Source organism: Artemia franciscana, chromosome 5, assembly GCF_032884065.1.
Source record: "Artemia franciscana chromosome 5, ASM3288406v1, whole genome shotgun sequence".
Classification (NCBI taxonomy): domain Eukaryota; kingdom Metazoa; phylum Arthropoda; class Branchiopoda; order Anostraca; family Artemiidae; genus Artemia; species Artemia franciscana.
Genome location: NC_088867.1, coordinates 32,933,048 through 32,952,938, shown reverse-complemented (window position 1 = coordinate 32,952,938; position 19,891 = coordinate 32,933,048). Strand labels below are relative to the sequence as shown.

Sequence of the window (19,891 nt, the reverse complement as noted above, 5' to 3'; positions counted from 1 at the left end):
GGGTTTTATTTATTCATTGATAGCTATTAATGATAGTTTAATACTTGAATATTTAGTTAACTTTAAATCTGCTCATCTTTGGTTCAATGTAGCTCTTTAATTTTGTTTGATGCCTGAGTTTAAAAACAGCTGCCTGAACCGGCTCAAGATAGTAGCGGGACTGAGGAATAAATAAAAAAAAGTGTATAATTTTCGTACTTTTTGTTTTAATATGTAAGGGATCTAAGTGACGATTTTTAATTTTAATTCTTCAGTGTTGTTTTGAAGCATGAAACTTCTAACAATGCCAGTATTTATTGCCGTTTTCTTGTTTATTGAAGGAAGAGTATCCAACGTGAGCATATTTACCAGTAAGAATTTTTTTTTTTTAATTTAGTTTATCGAAGCCAAAATTTGTCAAACCAAAGGGTTCATGTAATAAACTTTTGAATATATTAGCATTTTATTTTATAAAGAATTTTTCTTTCAAAATTACTATATGACCTATAGCTGAAGTAGCTCCAAAATCCCAGAAACTGTACACCAGCTGAACAGTACACCAGCTGAGTTAAGCTCGGTTGACGTGGGACACTTGACAATCATCTTACCAATGACAGTCTTTTATCCTGTAATTTAAAATTTTCATTTCAGATACACGTAACAGTATTGGAATTCAGCCACTCAAGGATATCTTTGATACTTTTGGAGGCTGGCCAATCACTTATGGTGCTGACTGGCAGGGGGAATTTGACTGGGTGAATTTTGCAGCTTTTTCCAAGAATCAGTTTAACGTAAACATTTTCTTCAATACGTATGTATCTTTGGACATTAAAAACACTAGCAGAAGCCTTATCTATGTAAGTATACATTGCAAACTATGTAAGTAAAACAACACGAAGGTTATTGTTAAAGGAAGGTTAAATTTCCATCCAGTTATAATCAGAGAGTAAGGTAGAAAAAGAAAGAGAACGGGGAAAGAGAGAGAGAATAGAAAACCATAAAATATTATATAAGACAAATATTTTAAAACAGTGAGGGAAAAATTCTGTTGAATAATAAATTTTCTTTATTCTTTACTAGTTAGATCTGTTAACGGTTCAAAAATTGCCACCTAAGTGCCTTGACTTTAATAAGCTAGATATAAAAGGCTAAAGCCGTTCTGGTTTTGTAAGATGGTTTGTGGTCTTCCACTCTATCAAAACTTCTTTTACTTCTTTATCCATGTAAACAACTTCCTTATCCCTAGTAAACAACTTAGCATTGGACTGGTTTTGTGTAGACTTGAGAATAAATTATGAGTGTCTGATGTGCTCTGGTGGAACCGATTTTCTCAAAGCCATTACAGTTTCAGTGCTTTTCATGGATTGTGACATGAAACGTTACGACGTTGAAAGATAGCTGTCATATTGACATTTTGACCGACAAATTTAGATGTTTTGAACTTGACTGTTTAGGAGTGTCAGTTACTCATCTCCAAGGAGTAGGAAGTCCTCCAAGGTCTAAGAAATCTTGTTTTGAGTGGTAAAGTATAAAAAATATAATTCTAGTTGATCACTTTGTGACCAAAAGTCAGGGCACGAGTTATAGTCTTGTAATGACTGAGACAGTAGTAACTCAGACAAACTTTAAAGGCAATTACGGGAAAAAATAGACATATCGTACTAAAAGTATGGTATTTTTATGAGGGTTCTGTATGGCTGTTATAACTTTGCCTAGGTTGGTACAAATCGGACCAGGTTATATCCTACCGTAGACAAATTTGGTGTAGGAACACAAAATAGCTATGGTAATAAACTGTTGCAATTTTAAAGATAAAATACAATGGTCATCTTCAATAACAAAATGGCTCATAAGCTACCAAGAGTGTAATATGATAATAAAAGGACACTGAGGTATAAAGTAGTGCCACAATTATTGTGTCACTTATGATTTCAATCACCTGTCCCAGTTAAAGATAAGGATTCAGTTAATAATAAGGGAAATGTGAAATTGACATTGGCATAACCTCTTGAGCATGCTTGAACCGTGGTAAAGTGTCGAGAGAGTACTGAAAAGATTGGAAAATAATATGACCTCAGATGCTAGTGGCATGGTAAATGAATTTTTGAAATGTGGCGGTTGCAAAGTTAGAGGTAAATTACTGATGATTATACTTCTGATTTCTAAGAAAGGAGAAGCTCCTACCGATTTTGGGAAGACCTTTTAAAACCCTCTGTAGGAAAAATTAGTGTGGTGATTACAGCAGCCTTGCCCTGATTTATGCAGGATGCAAGTTGCTTACCATGATGACACTAATTAAAATGAAAAAAAAACCGTTGACAATGTTTTAAGAGAGAACAGTGTAATTATACGATGGGGAAAGAATATGTTGACCAAATTTTCCTTCCTCGATTAATAACTGAGAATTATATTTAATCACCAGACCCCTTTAGTCTAAATTTTGTATATATTGTGAATGGGCGTTTGATTTAGCTTATAGAAAAGCTTGAGTGAAGGTTATAAGTCTTTGCATGGTATACCAGATATGTACATTAAATTAATATGTCCTATATAGGAGAGTAATTTTTGTGCAGTTAAGGTAGGAAGTGAGGTTAGTAGTTAGTTTTGTGTGGGATTAGGAGTTAGGCAGGGTTCTGTCCTATTGTCGTTTGTACGGATTGTTTTGATGGAGTTCACCCTAATGAACACGGCAAATGCAACGTTAGAACAAGGCATAAAATAGTAAGTTTTGTTGTGAGATTAGGAGTAAGTCAGGGTTCTATCATATTGCCGTTTATATGGATTGTTTTGATGGACTTTACCGTAATGAACTCGGCAAAGGCCATGTTATATAATGGTATCAAAGACGAAGGTAAACCTTGACGAGACCTTAATTTTGTACATGATTTGAGTGTGATAGATAGCGAAATGATATTTCGGAGATATAGAGAGTTTAGAAACCAGTGAAACCAGAGTCGGAAATTAATGTTGAGAAGACAAATATGCTTAAACAAGGAATAGATCAGGATAAAGAGGTAATCGTAGGTAACGTTAAAACCAGTCAACTGGGTAGTTTCACTTACCTGAACAATATTATTACTAAAAAAAGGTGGATACATCGAGGATGTAAAAGTAGAATGACCCAGGCAAAGAGTGTTTTTTCACCGTTGAAAAAATTTTGGAAGATTTCTTGAAATCTTCCATTTTTGGAAGATTTCTTGAAGATTTATGGAAATCAAGATTTACTCGATTTCCAGAAGTAAAGTCCTGTCAAATTTCTTTCTAAATTGTGAATATTCACTTCCAGTGACAAATCATTTAAATTTTGTACCACTGACAGTCAGGGTCGTGATTTGATAATCTGTACCCTGAGTAAACAATGGGTTCTTTAGCTGACAATTTTCTCCAATTTTATTGAGTATTTTAATTATTAGAAGTTATAGATAAGCTTGTGAAGATAAATAGAATATTGGAAGCCATGTTATTGACTGTGGTTAAGTATTGATCCAAAACATGGGCGCTCTAAACGCTGAGGAATATTTGCATAATGTTTTCCAGAAGAATTGTATAAGGATTATTTTAGATACCCTTGACTGACCGTGTAGCAAACAAGGGGGTTGCAAAAATTATGTTTGGTCCCACCTTTTAGGACTATAGTGAAAATTACCTAAGAATTTTCGTTTTGGACTTTATCTGGGGCCAAACAGAAATTGTATAGTCCCCAAATGGGATGGGAAAAGGTTATTGAAAAGGATTTACAGGAAATTGGGAATTGATTAGAGGTGGCAAAGAGTGGAGCTTTGAACAGATTGGACAGGAGGAAGATTGTTTTAGCTGTATGGGTCTCAAGCGGCTTGATGCTGCAGTGAGTTCTTATTAGTAGCGGTAATAGTTCCATCACTATCTTGCCTAGTCCTTTTCACTAATTCTTATCATTTTTTTTTTATGTTAGATTGACCAACCATCTTTAACACTTTCGCGTTCCCGTCTTCTAAATATTACTACTGATCCCGAAAAAGCAGAATTATATCAAGGATACCTCAACTATGTTGATCTGGTTGTTCATACTTTTAACCCGGATGTTGACTCACTGCCTCAAGACAGTCATGACTTAGAAGGAACTGTACATTTCGAATCTGAAATGGCTGAGGTAAGTTTTTCTAGTATACACCTTGGCTGAACCAAATACAAACTAGACCTACGTTGACCGGGGAACGTGAAGTGTTGCGGCAACCTTTGTCCGGCTTTGCCGACTATAGTGTTGCGAGAGCAACACTTTGGTTTTGTTTCGTCGCTACCGATCAGTAATCACATGATCAGAGGCTATTCCTCAGAGTTGAAAAAACAACAACTACAAAATAGTATCAAAAGAAGGGACTAAATTGATTTTGCAGCCAGTTGAATTTTATCCGTTTCAATCGTAGACATCGTGACGGATGAAAACTTGTAACAATATCTTATATAATCTAGTTGGTGTTATAAAGCTATCCGTAACTTTTCAGGATTAAAATACCAAAGGTGACACTAATCATTACGAAACTACCTCATTGTTTTACGTTATCGTTTGTACCCGTTGCGTAAACACTTAATTCTGTCAGATTTAAAGAGATCGAATACAATGTGCACCAATTTGCACAAATGTTTAGCCCAAAGTGAACAGATTCTTACTTACAAGTCCCTCTCCCGTGATAGACATCAAGTTCACCAGAAACAAATAAATAGGTACACCAACATGTCCCCTACATGTCTTACCACTGGAACCAAATTGATTTAATCATCAAATACACCGGAAACAAATAATAGGTACACCAACTAGCAAAAGTGGCAAACCCCTCATTGCCGAAGAGGATTATGAGCTAACAGCCGTTTCTCGCCCAAAGTGAACCGATTCTTACTTATAAGTCCCTCTCCCGTGAAAGGCATCAAGTTCACCGGAAACAAATAGATGGGTACACCAACTAACATAGTTGCAAACACCTCATCGCTGAAGTTGACTGTAGCCTAGCAGCAGATTATTACTTACAATTCTCCTTCATGTCTTACCACTGGAACCAAACATCAAATACACTGGAAACAAATAATAAATACACCAGCTGGCAAAAGTTGCTAACCGCTCATTGCCGAAGGTGACTGTTGCTTACAAGTCCTCTATATGTCTCACAGTTTGTATCGGCCTAGATTTCGTTTCAGCGTGTACCTTACTACTGAAGTTGTCAACCCCTTGAAACTTTCAAACTGGTATACCTCATGAAAGAATTTTTGTACCAAAAAAATGGATGTCATATACTATGATCAGCTCATCAAGAGCTATTGATTGCCGTCAAAAAAAAATTCTATCTGTCTTAGTTCAAAAGTTGATTTTTTTTTGCCGTAGGCCAACTTTCTAACGTCACCACTTAGAAAGGAGCAAAGGATAAGCTCTAATTTCTTAGCAATGAGAGAACTTTTAAAGTTTATTAGGCACATCTGATACCATTTCTCTACCGCAATCATAAGTCCGAAAAACCGAATGATAAATTCAGCTGAAAGCTTTTAATTGTTTTAAAAAGTAGAATTGTGGCAAAGAGTCAAACTTTAGCGTAAAGAGCGAGGGATTGCGGAGAGGACAACCCATTTCATATACGGAGTAATTTCTGTTCGTTTTAAGTTTTAATGTCGCTCCTTAATTTCAGTTGAAAAAACTAGTTTTTTTTATTTAATTTCTGAACGATTTTGAATTAATGCATGTTTGATTTTGGCTCTCCGCAAATAACTTATTAATATGAAATGTGTATATTAATTCTTTTTTAGGCTAAATGGCTTTCTCTTACTTTTGATCAGATGATTTTGAGAAATAAGAGGTGGGGAGGCCTAGTTGCCCTCCAATTTTTCGGTTACTTAAAAAGGCAACTAGAACTTTTAATTTTTAACGAACGTTTTTATTAGTAAAAAATATACGCAAGTTAAGAATTAACTTACGTAACACACTTTTATATTCTTATATTTTTATTATGTATACGAGGGGGTTTGTACCCTCGTCAATATCTCGTTCTTTACACTAAATCGCAAGTTTTGTTCCAATTCTTTAAGAATGACCCCTGAATTAGAAAGGCCGTAGAATAAATAGTTGAAATTACCAAAAATACTTTAGCATAAAGAGCGAGGTATTTATCTCCTCCTAAAAACCTCGCTCTTTATGCTAAAGTATTTTTAGAACCCCTCATATGCGTATTAATCTCTGTTCGTTTTAAGTTTCAATGCTATTCCTTACTTTCAATTGAAAAAACCGTTTTAATGTTTATTTTTTTATTTTTTTTATAGTAATGTTAGAAAATCCTGCGCCCTTTTCATTGAATTTTTCTTCCCCCATGACATATTCCTCGAAGGAAAGATCCTCCACGTAGCCCCTTCCCCTTAAATATTACTGTATGTAAACACTGGTCAAAGTTTGTAATTTGCAGACCCTCCCCCAGGGATTATGGGGGAGTAAGTCATTCCTAAAGACATAGTTATTATGGTCTTCGACTATGTGGAACAAAATGGCTATCTCAAAATTTTGATCCGTTGACTTTGGGAAAAAATGAGGGTGGGAGGGGTCCAAGGTGCCCTCCAGTTTTTTGGTCACTTAAATTCCGTTAGAATGAGCCCTCTTGCGACATTCTAGGACCACTTGGTCGATACGATGACCCCTGGGGAAAAGAAAAAAAAAAAAAAAAACAAATAAACACGCACCCGCGATTTGTCTTCTGGCACAAAATACGAAATTCCACATTTTTGTAGATAGGAGCTTGAAATTTTTGCTATAGGGTTCTCTGATATGCCGAATGCGATGGTGTGATTTTCGTTAAGATTCTATGACTTTTAGGGGGTGTTTCCGCCTATTTTCCAAAATAAGGCAAATTTTTTCAGGCTCGTAACTTTTGATGACAAGGACTAAATTTGATGAAACTTATATATTTAGAATCAGCATGAAAATCTTATTTTATAGTTTTGTTTACTATTGAGCCGGGTCGCTCCTTACTACAGTTCGTTACCACGAACTGTTTGATGGTGGACTTTTCTCCTTATGCTTTAAAAAATTAATGTTTAAACAATGGGGCAATTGAAGGGAGATAAGGCCTACTTTTCATAATTCCCACCAATTGAAAGACCTTACTAATGCACATTTGCTTTAAACAATTAAATCTTGAGTTCCAATGTTTAAGAAGCCATTCTCCAAGTAAAATACTTGCAATCAGGTATTAACTATGCTTGTTGCTCTCACAAATGCTTTCCATGAAGTACTATAAATCTCTAGCGAAAAGGGGGGGATTGAGGAAGGGATAGCCCTACTTATATACGGAATAATATTTTTGTAGGTTGAGATATTTATTCTTTTGTTTTCGTTTGAAAAAAATGATTTTTTATTTTTATTGAATGATTTTTTATTTGATTTTATATAATCTCTGAACCTCTACAAGATTTTGAAGAGTTTGCAATCCCCTCTAACCCTTGCTGTTTCCTATTAGATTTATATTTTCAACAACAATGCTTTGAAAGTTACTATTGCCTCCATTACTTCATACATAAGTTCATTACAGTCTCTGTTGATTACTTACTCGTAATTTCCTTCATTTTATATTTAAACATCAAGGGAAATCTTATTTGGAATGATTTAGTGCTATAGTAATCATTTAAAAAAATTAATTTAAAAAACTTTACACATAATAAGTTTTTCAAACAAGAGTAAAGAGCACAATCCAACCAAAAATAAGCAGAAATAAAGTCAAATAATCTTCCAAGTTTAAAACAACCACAAATCACCATCAATAAATAAATGAAACCGAAAACAAACAGAAATCACAGGCAGTGCAATAGCGCTACCTAAGTAAAGAGCGATGTGGGCTCAATGTATAATTTATTATTTGTTTTTTTTTTCTTTTAGACCAGGGCACTTCGTATAGAAGGGATTGTCATAGAAACTTCAAAAGGGGCTCAATCGATTGGAAATTGAAAGGGCTAGTGCCATTTTTAATAGTCGAAAGTGATTGGAGGACAACCAGCCTCCCCGCGCCCTTCATTTCCCCAAACACACCCAATCAAATTTTGAGAGATTCATTTTATTCAACGTAGTTGAAAGGTCAGGAAATTATATCTTTGAGGATGGCACCCCCCTCCCATAGAACCCTCATGGTGAGGGTTGTAATTTATGCCCTGGGGGCATATAAGGTTTTTATAGAAAGTGCGGCTTATTAGAATGGTAATCAGAAGTTCCAATGCCCTTTTTAAGAGTCAAAGTGATCGGAAGGCAGCTGAACTCCCTTTTTTTGTTTTAAACCAGGGTACTTCGTATAGAAGGAATTATCGTAAAAAGTTTGAAAGGAACTCATTAAATTGGGAATTGTAATTTCTAGTGCCCTTTTTAATCGTCGAAAGGGATTGGAACGCAACCATCCTCCTCTACGCCCATTATTTCCCCACATACATCCAATCAGAATTTTGAGATAGTCATTTTGTTCAGCTTAGTTTTAAGGTCCATTAATTATGTCTTTGTAGATGAACCCCCTCCCCAGACCCCAGGATAATGACTGTTAGTCATGGCCCGGGGGCCTATAAAGTTTTTATGGAAAGCATGGTCGTATAAACTTCGGAGGGAGCTCACTGGATTGAAAATGAAAAGTTTTAGTGCCCTGAGTCAACTTTATCGGAGGGCAACTACCCCCCCCCTTCCTACGGTCTTTTTTCTCCAAATGCATCCGATCTAAATTTTAAGATAACCATTTGTTCAAAAAACCCTAGAGTCTAGGGGCAAGGGTTTTAAGTTATGCACGGGGGTTTAGAGCATAATCATTTGATTAGAAGTCTAAAGTTCTATTTCGCTTTTCAGAGTCAAAATAATGGATGAAAACTACCCTTTCCCCCCTCGCTAACACCCTCTTTTCCCCAAACGCATCCGATCAAAATTATGAGACAAACTTTTTGTTCACAATAGTCCAAAGAGAATATAACAATGCCTTCAGGTTGGACACAACCCTTCAGAACCCAGGGGCAAGGCTTGTAAGGTACACCCGGTCATATCAAACAGTTCGTGGTAACGAACTGTAGTAAGGAGCGGCTCAATAGTAACCAAAAGTCTAAAAATAAACCCGGCTCAATAGTAACCAAAAGTCTAAAAAATGGAATTTTGATACCAATAGCTACATCAAAAGAATCGCATTTTAATGCTGATTTTAAATATATAAGTTTCATCAAGTTTAGTTTTACCCATCAAAAGTTATTGCCTGAGAAAATTTGCCTTATTTTAGAAAATAGGGGGAAACACCCTCTAAAAGTCATAGAGTCTTAACGAAAGTCACACCATCAGATTCAGCGTATCAGAGAACCCGACTATAGAAGTTTCAAGCTCCTATCCAATCTACAAAAAAAATTGTATTTTTTGCCAGAAGGCAGATCACTGATGCGTGTTTATTTGTTTTTTTTTTTTTGTTTTTTTTTTTCAGGGGTGATCGTATCGATCCAGTTGTCCTAGAATGTTGCGAGAGGGCTCATCCTAACGGAAATGAAAAGTTCTAGTGCCCTTTTTAAGTGACCAAAAAAATTGGAGGGCACCTAGACCCACTCCCACGCTATTGTTTTCCAAAAGTCAACGGATTAAAATTCTGAGATAGCCATTTTACTCAGCGTAGTCGAAAAATCTTATAACTACGTCTTTGGTTACCACTTACTCCCCCACAGTCCCCGTGGGAGGGGCTACAAGTTACAAACTTTGACCACTGCTTACATATAGTAATGGTTATTGGGAAGTGTACAGACGTTTTCAGGGGGATTTTTTGGTTAGGGGGAGGGGTTGAGAAGAGGGGGGTATGTTGGGGGATATATTTGGGGAACTTTCCATCGAGGAATTTTTCATGGGGAAGAAAATTTTCATGAAGGGAGCGCAGGATTTTCTAGCATTATTTAAAGAAAACACAATGAAAAAATAAATATGAAAAAGTTTTTTCAACTGGAAGTAAGGAGCAGCAATAAAACTTAAAACGAACAGAAATTATTACGCGTATCAGGGGTTCACCTCCTCCTAATACTTCGCTCTTTACGCTAAAGTAATTTTAGTAATTTCAACTATTTATTCTACGGCTTTTTTGATTCAGGGGTCATTCTTAATGAATTAGGACAAAATCTAAGCTTTAGTATAAAGAGCGAGGTACTGACGAGGGGGTGAACCCCCTCATATATGTAATAAAAACATGAGAATACAAAAGTTCGTTATGTAAGCTAATTTTTAAGTTGCGCATATCTTTTACTAATAAAAACATTCGCACAATATTAAAAGTTCTAGTTTCCTTTTTAAGTCAAAAAATCGGAGGGCAACTAGGCTTCCTCCCCCACTCCTTTTTTTCTCAAAATCATTCGATCAAAACTATGAGAAAGCCATTTAGCCAAAAAAATATGTAAATTTGGTTTTACAAGTTTTTTTAACTGAAAGTAAGGAGCGACATTAAAACTTAAAACGAACAGAAATTACTTCGTATATGAAAGGGGCTGCTTCCTCATCAACGTCCCGCTCTTTACGCTAAAGTTTTTTACTGTTTTAAAAAGTAGAGTTGAGAGAAAGAGCCAAGCTTTTGCGTAAAGTGCGGGACGTTGATGAGGAAGCAGCCCCTTTCGTATACGAAGTAATTTCTGTTCGTTTTAAGTGTTAATGTCGCTCCTTACTTTCAGCTAAAAAAAAATTTTTTATTTAATAAGATCTTATAGAACAGATGGTCGTATAAACTTCGGATTGGACGGGGCTTATTTGCCTGGAAGTCCGAAGATTCAGTGCCCCTTTTAAGAGTCAAAAGTGAATGGAGGGCAACCAGCTCTTTTCCCACAAACCTATGATCCCCAATACACATCTAACCAAATTTTAAGAGAACTATTTTGATCCGCCTTATTGAAATGTCCAGTAACTATATCTTTGGACATGTCAAACTCCCCACAGTCCTGAAGTTAAGTGCTTTAAGTTAGGCAATTCGTTCATTGTTTACATATAGTATAAGTTACTGAGGAAAGTATGTATGTTTGAACTTTACTTTCCAACAATAAGAAGGGAATTCAGGTGAGCCTTTCAGAGAATGGTGAGGGGAGTGTTAAACTAAATCAAAACACGGTATGGGTACATGGATTGTCTAAAGGGTGTGACCCAGGAATGACTGGGTGCATAAATTTAAAACTTTCAGAAAATAGTAAGGGAGATTATCAAAAAGGGATCATTTGCATGCTACCACTACTACTACAATTATCACTACTCTACTACTACTGCCTTTACATTTGTAATATCGAGGATAAATTTAAACTAAATAAAAAAAAATTTATATGCATGTACATTGTCAAAAGAGCTTATCTTGAGAATTGATTTTGTTATTTAAGTTGGAACTCTCAGAGAAAGCTAAAAGGGGAAAACCATCTAACCAAAAGACAGTATGTACAAGCTACTACTAATACTAATAATCACCGCTACATTTACTACTACTGCTGCTAGCTCTACTACTTTTATTGCAACTTCTCGTAAAGGCAATATTTTAATACTGCTGCTGCTACTAATGCTACTGCTATTACTGTTAATGCTACTACTAGCAATACAAGACTACTACTATGACTACTATTACAGTTATGACTATGGATAAAAAGGTAAAATTTTCACGGTTTTTTGTTTAGAGGGGGACTTAATCACAATATTCCATCTGTATGCTGGTTGTCAAAAGGTCGTCACTACAGTATCTTGCGAACATGTTGTTGTGCTCACTATTAAAGAACGCCGTTTGAAATGGCTGGACCATGTATTACGAAAACCGCCAGAGTACCTGCCTCGCCAAATACTTCTAGTTGAGCCTATTAGCTACTGGAAGAAACGCCAAGGAGGACAGAGGAAGAACTGGTGGAACCTGGCCAAGTCAGACCTTGAACCGATCGGGGGTTTCAGAAAATTCGGTCACAGATGGTCAACACAGTGGCTCGCCTTTGCAGAGCAGCTGGCACAAGATCGATCAACATGGTCCAAGAAGGTCTCTAAGATCATCGATGCCGGTAGAGGTGGAAACGCCTGATTCCCGCCACAAGTACAAGTAAAGGGATCTTGCGAACAGTTTGGTTAGTGAAGTTGAAACTGGTCTTGTTATGGGGGATGTTTAACTAACCAAAAGAAAATATTTGCATCCTATTGCTACTGCTTCTTTCTCATACCACTACGACTGCTACTATTATTAGTACTTACACTACTTCTTCTGTCACTAAAGCTAAGGCTACTGCTATTGATTGTTCTGTTACTACTACTCCTACTGCTACTAAAACTAGAGGTATTAATGCAAAAAATTTGGGTATTATTGAAACTGTATGGAGCTAAATTGTAACTCACTATACCCACACAGGTTGTTAAACGGACGTGTTAGAAATGCTTCAGGAATGTTTCATGGTATTAAGTTTAAATTTTCAGCGTTTATTAAAGGGAATGTAAAACAGTTCAAAATAGGAATGATACCTTTTTATTGACAGTGAAATATAAAATTATTTAACTGGATATTTAGAACACATATACAGTGTTCATCATCAGCAGTAAAACTTTTACTGCTGATGATGAACACTGTATATGTGTTCGAAATATCCAGTTAAATAATTTTATATTTCACTGTCAATAAAAAGGTATCATCCCTATTTTGAACTGTTTTACTTTCGTCATGGAAAGACAGTGTGGTCTTCGAAGTTATCTATTAAAGGGAATGTTGAAGAAACCAAAGGTGATATGCACATAGTGCTACTAATGCTACTAAAACTATTGCTACTATGCAAGCGAAGGGTATTAGGGTGAAGCTTTCAAGGAATATTTAGGTAGATGTTGAACTGGACAAGTCAAAAGACATTGGAGGGGAAGCAGCCCTCCCAAACCCATTCATTTTCAGAGACACATTCAGCCAAAATTTTTAGACAGTCATTTTGTTCAGTATAGTAGAATGGTGATTTAATTATGATTTAAAAATATACGTTGCTTTGAAATTAAATCAAAAGGCTCTGTGTGGTTGCCAATAAGATACCTCAGTAATATATCCAGAACGACCGGGGGTATTAAGTGAAAGCTATTGGGGCTACTACTATTACTTCTTCTGCTCTTACAACTTAAATTAATGAAAAGAGTGTAAGTGTATCCAAATTTTCAAAGATCATAGAGAATTATTTAGGAATGATAATATGTTTTATTTTTTAGGTTAACTTAAGGAGGTATAAATTAAACAATTTTATTTGTGTCAGAATTAAACATTGTGAAAAATTTTCAGCATCATATAAATAGGAAGCCAAACTTTTCATTCTTATAGGAAAAACCGTAAAGATAAAAATGTTTTTTTTTTCTACGAAAAAGACTGTGTCAATAAAAAAGGAACAGAAACTAATTTTTAAAAAAAATTCTACAAAACAAGTTTTTCAAAAAAAAGTTAAGATCTCCATTAAACTGAAAATGAACAGAAATAAAGTAAAATAATCTTCCGAGCGTAAAGCTACCACAAATTACTATAAGTAAATAAATAAAACCCAAAATGAATAGATATTACAATAAATAAGTAAATTCAAAACAAGAAAAAACAACATGAGTAGGGCTGACAACCCCCATGCCTTCTCAAGACTGGAGCATAATTTGTACTTTACAAAAAAAAGAAGAAAAAAATGACCATGGATTGTCACTTTAATATACATATACTAATATTTATTCCTTAAAGTTTCAAGAATTTTCATCTAATCATTTAAAAAAGGGAAAACATTCAAAATATGTTTTATTTTTTGATTCAAGTGTAAATTATGAATTGGTCTTGAGATGGCGTAAGGATTGTCGGTATTTTTGCTCATTTTGAGTTTGTCTCGGTTATTTATTGTAATTTTTGTTCTTTTTTGGGTTCATTGATAGTGATCTGAGGTAATTTTACGCTCGGAAAATTGTTTGATGTTATTTCTGCTCGTTTTTGGCTTAATGGGGGTCTTTACTATTCTTTGAAAAACTTGGTTCATGGAAAGAGTTTTTTTTTAAATTAATCAGAGGCAGGGCTATAACGTTGCCTATAGTAAAGACCATAAGACTCCAATGGTTTATTGTTTGTTTTTATTTTTCCAGAGGCACTTCAAATGGAAGGGGTGGTAGTATAAACTTTGGATGGGGCTCTAGTGTCCTTTTTGAGAGTCAAAAGTGATCGGAGGGAAAGTTCTAGCGCTCTTTTTTAGAGTCAAAAGTGATAGGAGGGCAACTAGCCCCCAACCCCTTTTTCCAGAATTTATCTGATATAAATTTTGATGTAGCGATTCTGCTTAAAATAGTTCAAAAATCAGGTAAAAAAAATTTCGAGGGTCGACACAACCCCCGAGGACCCAGGGGCAAGTGTTGTAAGTTATGCCCTGGGGACATATATGGTTTATGTGTAAGGGTCTATCGTATAAACTTCATAGGGGGCTCATTTGATTGGAAATTGAAAGTTTTAGTTTCTTTTTTAACAATCAAAAGTGACCAAAGGACATCTACTCCTCCCACATACCCTCTTTTCCTCAAATACACCCGACCAAAATTTTGAGATAGCCATTTTGTTCGAAATAGTCCAACAATCAAATAAAATAAAAAAAAATTCGAGGGCAATTTAACCCTCAGAGCTCGGTGGAATGGTTGTAACTCATATCCTGGGGGAATATAAGTTTTTTTGGAGGAGGTTGGGGTTTAAACTTCGGAGGGGACATAAGTAATAAGAAATTGAAAATTTTAGCTCCCTTTTTAAGAGTAAAAAATGAAACTAGCACCCCCCCCCCCCCAAGAAAAAGCCTATTCACCAAATGCGTCTGATTGAATTTTAAGACATTCATTCTTTTCAAAATAGACCAAAGATAATATAAAATCTGGGGTTTACACACCCCCCACCCCCAGAACCCAGGGACAAGTATCGAAAATTATGGCCTGGGGGCATATAAGACTCTTATGGAACGGATGGTATTATAAACTTTGGAGGGGGCTCATTCAGTTGGAAATTGAAAGTTCTAGTTCCATTTTTAAGAATCAAAAAGGGACAGAAGGCAACTAGCCTTCCCCCTCTCCCTGCCCTTTTTTCCCCAAATCCATCCGATCCAATTTTTGATGTAGCCAGTTTGTTAAAATAGGTTCAAAGATCAGATAACAAAACGCAAGATCGACACAACCACCAAGAAGAGCCCAAAGGCAAGCGTCTTAAGTTATGCCCTGGGGGCATGTAAGGTTTCATGCAGGGTTTTTAAAATAGTTCAAAGGGTAGACAAGCCTGACCTCCACTCCCACTAAAAAAAAGCTTATTAACGATATTTTTTCCAAAGCTTCAGGGAGCTGACCCCTGACTCTCTTTCAATGGCCCGACACCCATCCCAAAAAACTTATCCAAGGTGTTTTATTCTCAAATTATGGAATTCACCCCTGGCCTTCTATGGCCTGATCTCCCCCCCCCCAAAAAAAATAACTTATAAACGATATTTCATTCCAAAACTTATGAGATCTGATTCCTGGCCCTCCATTGCACGATCCCTCTTCCCCCACCCCAAAAAAATAACTTATCAGTGATAAATCATGGGGGCGGACCCCTGATTCCCTTTGAAAATTTTGAGCTGGCGAGCTTTCAGCAATTGATATCATTATATATCAAATCATTCAGTTTACTTTTGTTAGTTCTTGCCAAGACTGTTTCAAGACACATATAGTTTTATTTTGGAATAAAAAACTATTTTCAATTGGGAAATTTCGAAAAACTTGAAAATTTGGTAATCAAAAACGAACTGAAATTGATTCAAAAAAAATTCTGAAAAAGAATTTTTCAAAGAAAATTTAAAGCCATATTAAACTTAAGATCTGAAGGAATAAAATCTACAAAAACTGAAACTCAAAACGACCAGAAATTATTATTAAGAAATAAATGAAATCCAAAACGAACAGAAATTAAATAAACAATCGTAGCGAACAAACATACAATATGTACTAATATAAATGGATCTTAAAACAATGGAACTTAAATTGAATAGGCAAATCAATCTTGAAACCAACAAAAATTACTACAAACAAGAGTTTGGGCACAATCACTTCAAACAAGAATTGGGTAACAATAGTAGCATCTATATGCTGCCTTTTGGTCAGTTGAACATCCCCCTCATGATGCCCCGGAAGTTTCCTCTTGATCCAGTAATCTGTTTCACAAATATTGGTGATGCGCCCTTTTGACAATCTTCATGCACATAATATGTTTTTATTGAGTTCAGATTTCACATCAGCATTTTCTCAGATGTTCATTTCAATATCCTCAGTCTCGGTAGCACTCGCTCCAGAAGCAGTAGTTTCAGTGGTAGTAGTGGTAGTAGTAGTAGTAGTAGCAGCAGTAGTAGTAGTAGCAGTAGCAGTAGTAGTAGTAGTAGTAGTAGAAGTAGCAGTAGTAGTCGGAGTAGTAGTGGTAGTAGTAGTATTAGTGGTAGTTGTAGTAGTAGTAGCACTGGCGCGCAAGTATCGCTTTTCGGTCAGTTGATCATCTCATTTCATGAAAGCTCCAAATGAATATACTCAGTCATTCCTGAGTTAAGCCCTTTTGACAACCCGTATCCAAATAAAGTGTTTTGATTTAGTTTAATACTTCCCTCAATATTCTCTGAAAGGGTCGTCTTTTATGAATGCCCTTCGTCTTTTTGGATAGTAAAGGTCAAACATGCCCACCATTCTCAATAAAATACACTTTATGTAAATAATGGACGAATTACCTTACTTACAGCCCCCGTCCCGAGGGCTATATGGGGGAGGGGGCTTCAAATCCTCAAAAACATTCAAGGTTTGCCTCTCACTCAATCGTACTATCTGTCTTGGCCTTTTCTACAATTAGCCATGGCTTGATGCCCACAACTAATTGCTTTTAATATGTTTTGAGACATGATGGGAGTGTGCGGGAGGGCTGGTTGCTCTTCAATCACTTTTGACTCTTAAAAAGGGCACTAGAACTAACCCCTATATTCCCCAGGGTACAACTTACCACACTCGCCCCCGTACTCTAGAGGGCTTTCTCCACCCTGAAGCCAGTGTTAAATGATATTTGGACTATTTTGGACGAAATGATTTCCCAAAATTTCGATTATATGCATTTGCAGAAGACAGGGCGTGGGAAGCTAGTTGCCTCCCGATCGCTTTTGACTCTTAAAAAGGGAACTGGAACTTTTAATTTCTAATCAAATGAGCCTCCTCCAAATTTTATACGACCAGCCCTTCCATAAAAACGTTATGCGCCCCTGGGGCTTAACTTAAAACCCTTGCCGTATTACTGCACCAAGTCTTGCTATAATTACTTCCCCTTTCAACTATGCTGAGCAAAATGACCATCTCAAAATTTTGATTCATGTGTTTGGGAAAATTATTGGCGTGGAGGGGGACTGGTTGCCCTCTAATCACTTTTGACTCTGAAAAAAGCACTAGAACTTCCAATTTTCGATTGAATGAGTTCCTTTCTACCACAACTCCTTCTACACTAAGCGCCTTGGACAGGAAAAAAACAATAATACAGTATTCCCACTTCGCTCTTTACTTGGGCAGCACTATTGTGCTGCCTATAATAAAAAATAAAATAAAGGAATATTTCAACAAACTTACGGCACAGCAGGGTGCCGTAAGCAATGGTAATGCAAAAGCTGATATAAAACGATTTGATAGAATATTTGGATTTATATCCTATCTCCTCAAATGAATGGAATTCTTTTGATTCGTTTAATTCTGGTCTTTTCCGGCCAAAATTATGTTTCATAAAATTTGATTTTATTGCTTATTATATTTTAGACTTTTAGTGCTGTGAATAGTAAACTAGAGCACATACACTCTTCTATATCCGATAACTGAACCTCTACACTAAGAAATAACTTCTAAATTTGTCATCGTACATCGATTTCCTTGGTTTTCTAGAGGTAACGTTTTGTAAACCATTTTTTTCTTTTACAACGCGGATGGAAAGATTTTGGTCTTCTAAGAGCTGAAATTTGAATATGTCCTCCAGGAATAAAATTATTTCTGTTACTTATTGGGTTTCAATGTTTTGATTCTGCGAACGCCTTATATTTTGTCTAAGTAAAATGCCGTACCTTCGAAGCTTAACTTATTAGAAATCAAACCACATTGAATAATGATAGGACTTAATTTTATCTCTTCGTCAATTAAAAAAAAGCTTCCATATTTTTTATTAATTTTCGGGAAAAACACTCGAAATCCACATTTTGAAACCGAAGCTCTGATTTTTTTATTAATTGTTCCCTAAAAATTAATAAAATAAAAGTTTACACAATGAACCGGTTCACGGAGGTTCCTCAGCCACACTGTGGCTGTATTAATTGTATTAATTATATCACCTGTATTAATACAGGTGAAAACAAAAATAATACAGATACAGAGTTTGGTTATTACTTCTAATACACAGAATTCATTTCAGGATTTCTGTAATTGTACGTTGACCCTACAAAAATGACTTACAGTCATCATAACGCGTCTGCACACGTGATACGGGACGATAATAAACACTTATTAACCCAAAAATATGGTTGCTATTTTCTTCTCTGGAAGTGTGACCTGTGGGTCCCGGTTGTTGCAACACTCCACGAGGTCTTGGCGCCGAAGGTCTAGTTTTGATTAAGGTCACTCCTTCTTGGGATGTCTCGTTTTTTCCAAAAAAAGGCAAATTTTCTCAGGCTCGTGACATTTGTTGGGTAACTTTAAACTTGATGAATTATAAATATCCAGATGTATGTATTGTTATCAAAATTTAGTCAGGCCGATTCCACCTGACTTAAGCTATAATATTTTACATTATGTGTTTATGAGACATTACATTATGAGATATATCTAATAGCTATGTGAATATTCCCATATAAGCCAAAAATACTGCCTGAAATGTAGTGTATTTTGTTTTTTGGATGTATAGTCCTCAAATGAAGCTGTAGCTTTTTAATGAATCATCATCGATATTTGATCTTCTAGTTTTTATCATAGAAATAGACATACGGTCAAAATTTATCTAGTGTACATTCATTGGAAGCATGTTACGTTTTTCTTGGAATTCATTGTAGTTAAATAAAAGCATGCTTTCATTTTAGACTTGTTGCCAAGCGAGTTGTAAATAAAAAAGCATTAAAGATAATTCTATTTTCTAGAAGAAATAGATTAAACTTTCACTCTGTGATAGATTAGAACTAATATTGAAAACGTTTGGCTGTTCAAGACCAAGATGCTTTCCCTACAAAAACAATTTTTGCATTGGAACCACGATGTTGGACCATGTATGATTATTAAACAAGAAAAAACAAGTTTTTTTAAATGAAAGTAAGGAGCGACATTGAAACTTAAAACGAACAGAAATTACTCCGTATATGAAAGGAGCTTTTCCTCCTCAGCGCCCCGCTCTTTACGCTAAAGTCCGACTCTTTCTCTTCACTCGACATTTTAAAACAGTAAAAAATGTTAGCGTAAAGAGCGGGGCGTTGAGGAGGAAAAGTCCATTTCACATACGGAGTAATTTCTGTTCGTTTTTAAGTTTTAATGTCGCTCCTTACTTTCATTTAAAAAAAAAAACTTTTTTTGTTTAATTTCTGGACGTTTTTGAATTAATGCATGTTTTGATCTCGGCACTGTGCACACAAATAATTAAAACAAAATTTGTATATTAATTTTTTGGGGCTAAATGCCTTTTTCATAGTTTTAATTGGAAGATTTTGAGAAAAAAGGAGCGAGGGAGGAGGCCTAGTTGCCCTCCAATTTTTTGATTACTTAAAAAGGCAACTATAACTTATAATTTTTTACGAACGTTTTCATAAGTAAAAAATATACGTAACTTACGAATTAAATTACGTGGCGAACTTCTATATTCGTATGTTTTTATTGCGTATATGAGGGGGCTTATCCCTCGTCGATTCCTCGCTTTTTACATTAAAGCCTTAAATT

The 19,891-nt window shown here is 35.6% G+C and overlaps 1 protein-coding gene across 3 annotated transcripts in view; it reads left to right on the top strand.

Moving 5' to 3' along the window:
• Positions 1-19,891, top strand: part of LOC136027291 (neprilysin-like) — a 79,408-nt gene that overhangs the window by 19,226 nt on the left and 40,291 nt on the right. For all 3 annotated transcript variants that reach the window (XM_065704389.1, XM_065704391.1, XM_065704390.1), the window contains exons 5-6: positions 631-836; positions 3,911-4,108. In XM_065704389.1, coding sequence (XP_065560461.1) covers positions 631-836; positions 3,911-4,108 — 404 coding nt within the window. The remainder of the gene's footprint in view (positions 1-630; positions 837-3,910; positions 4,109-19,891) is intronic.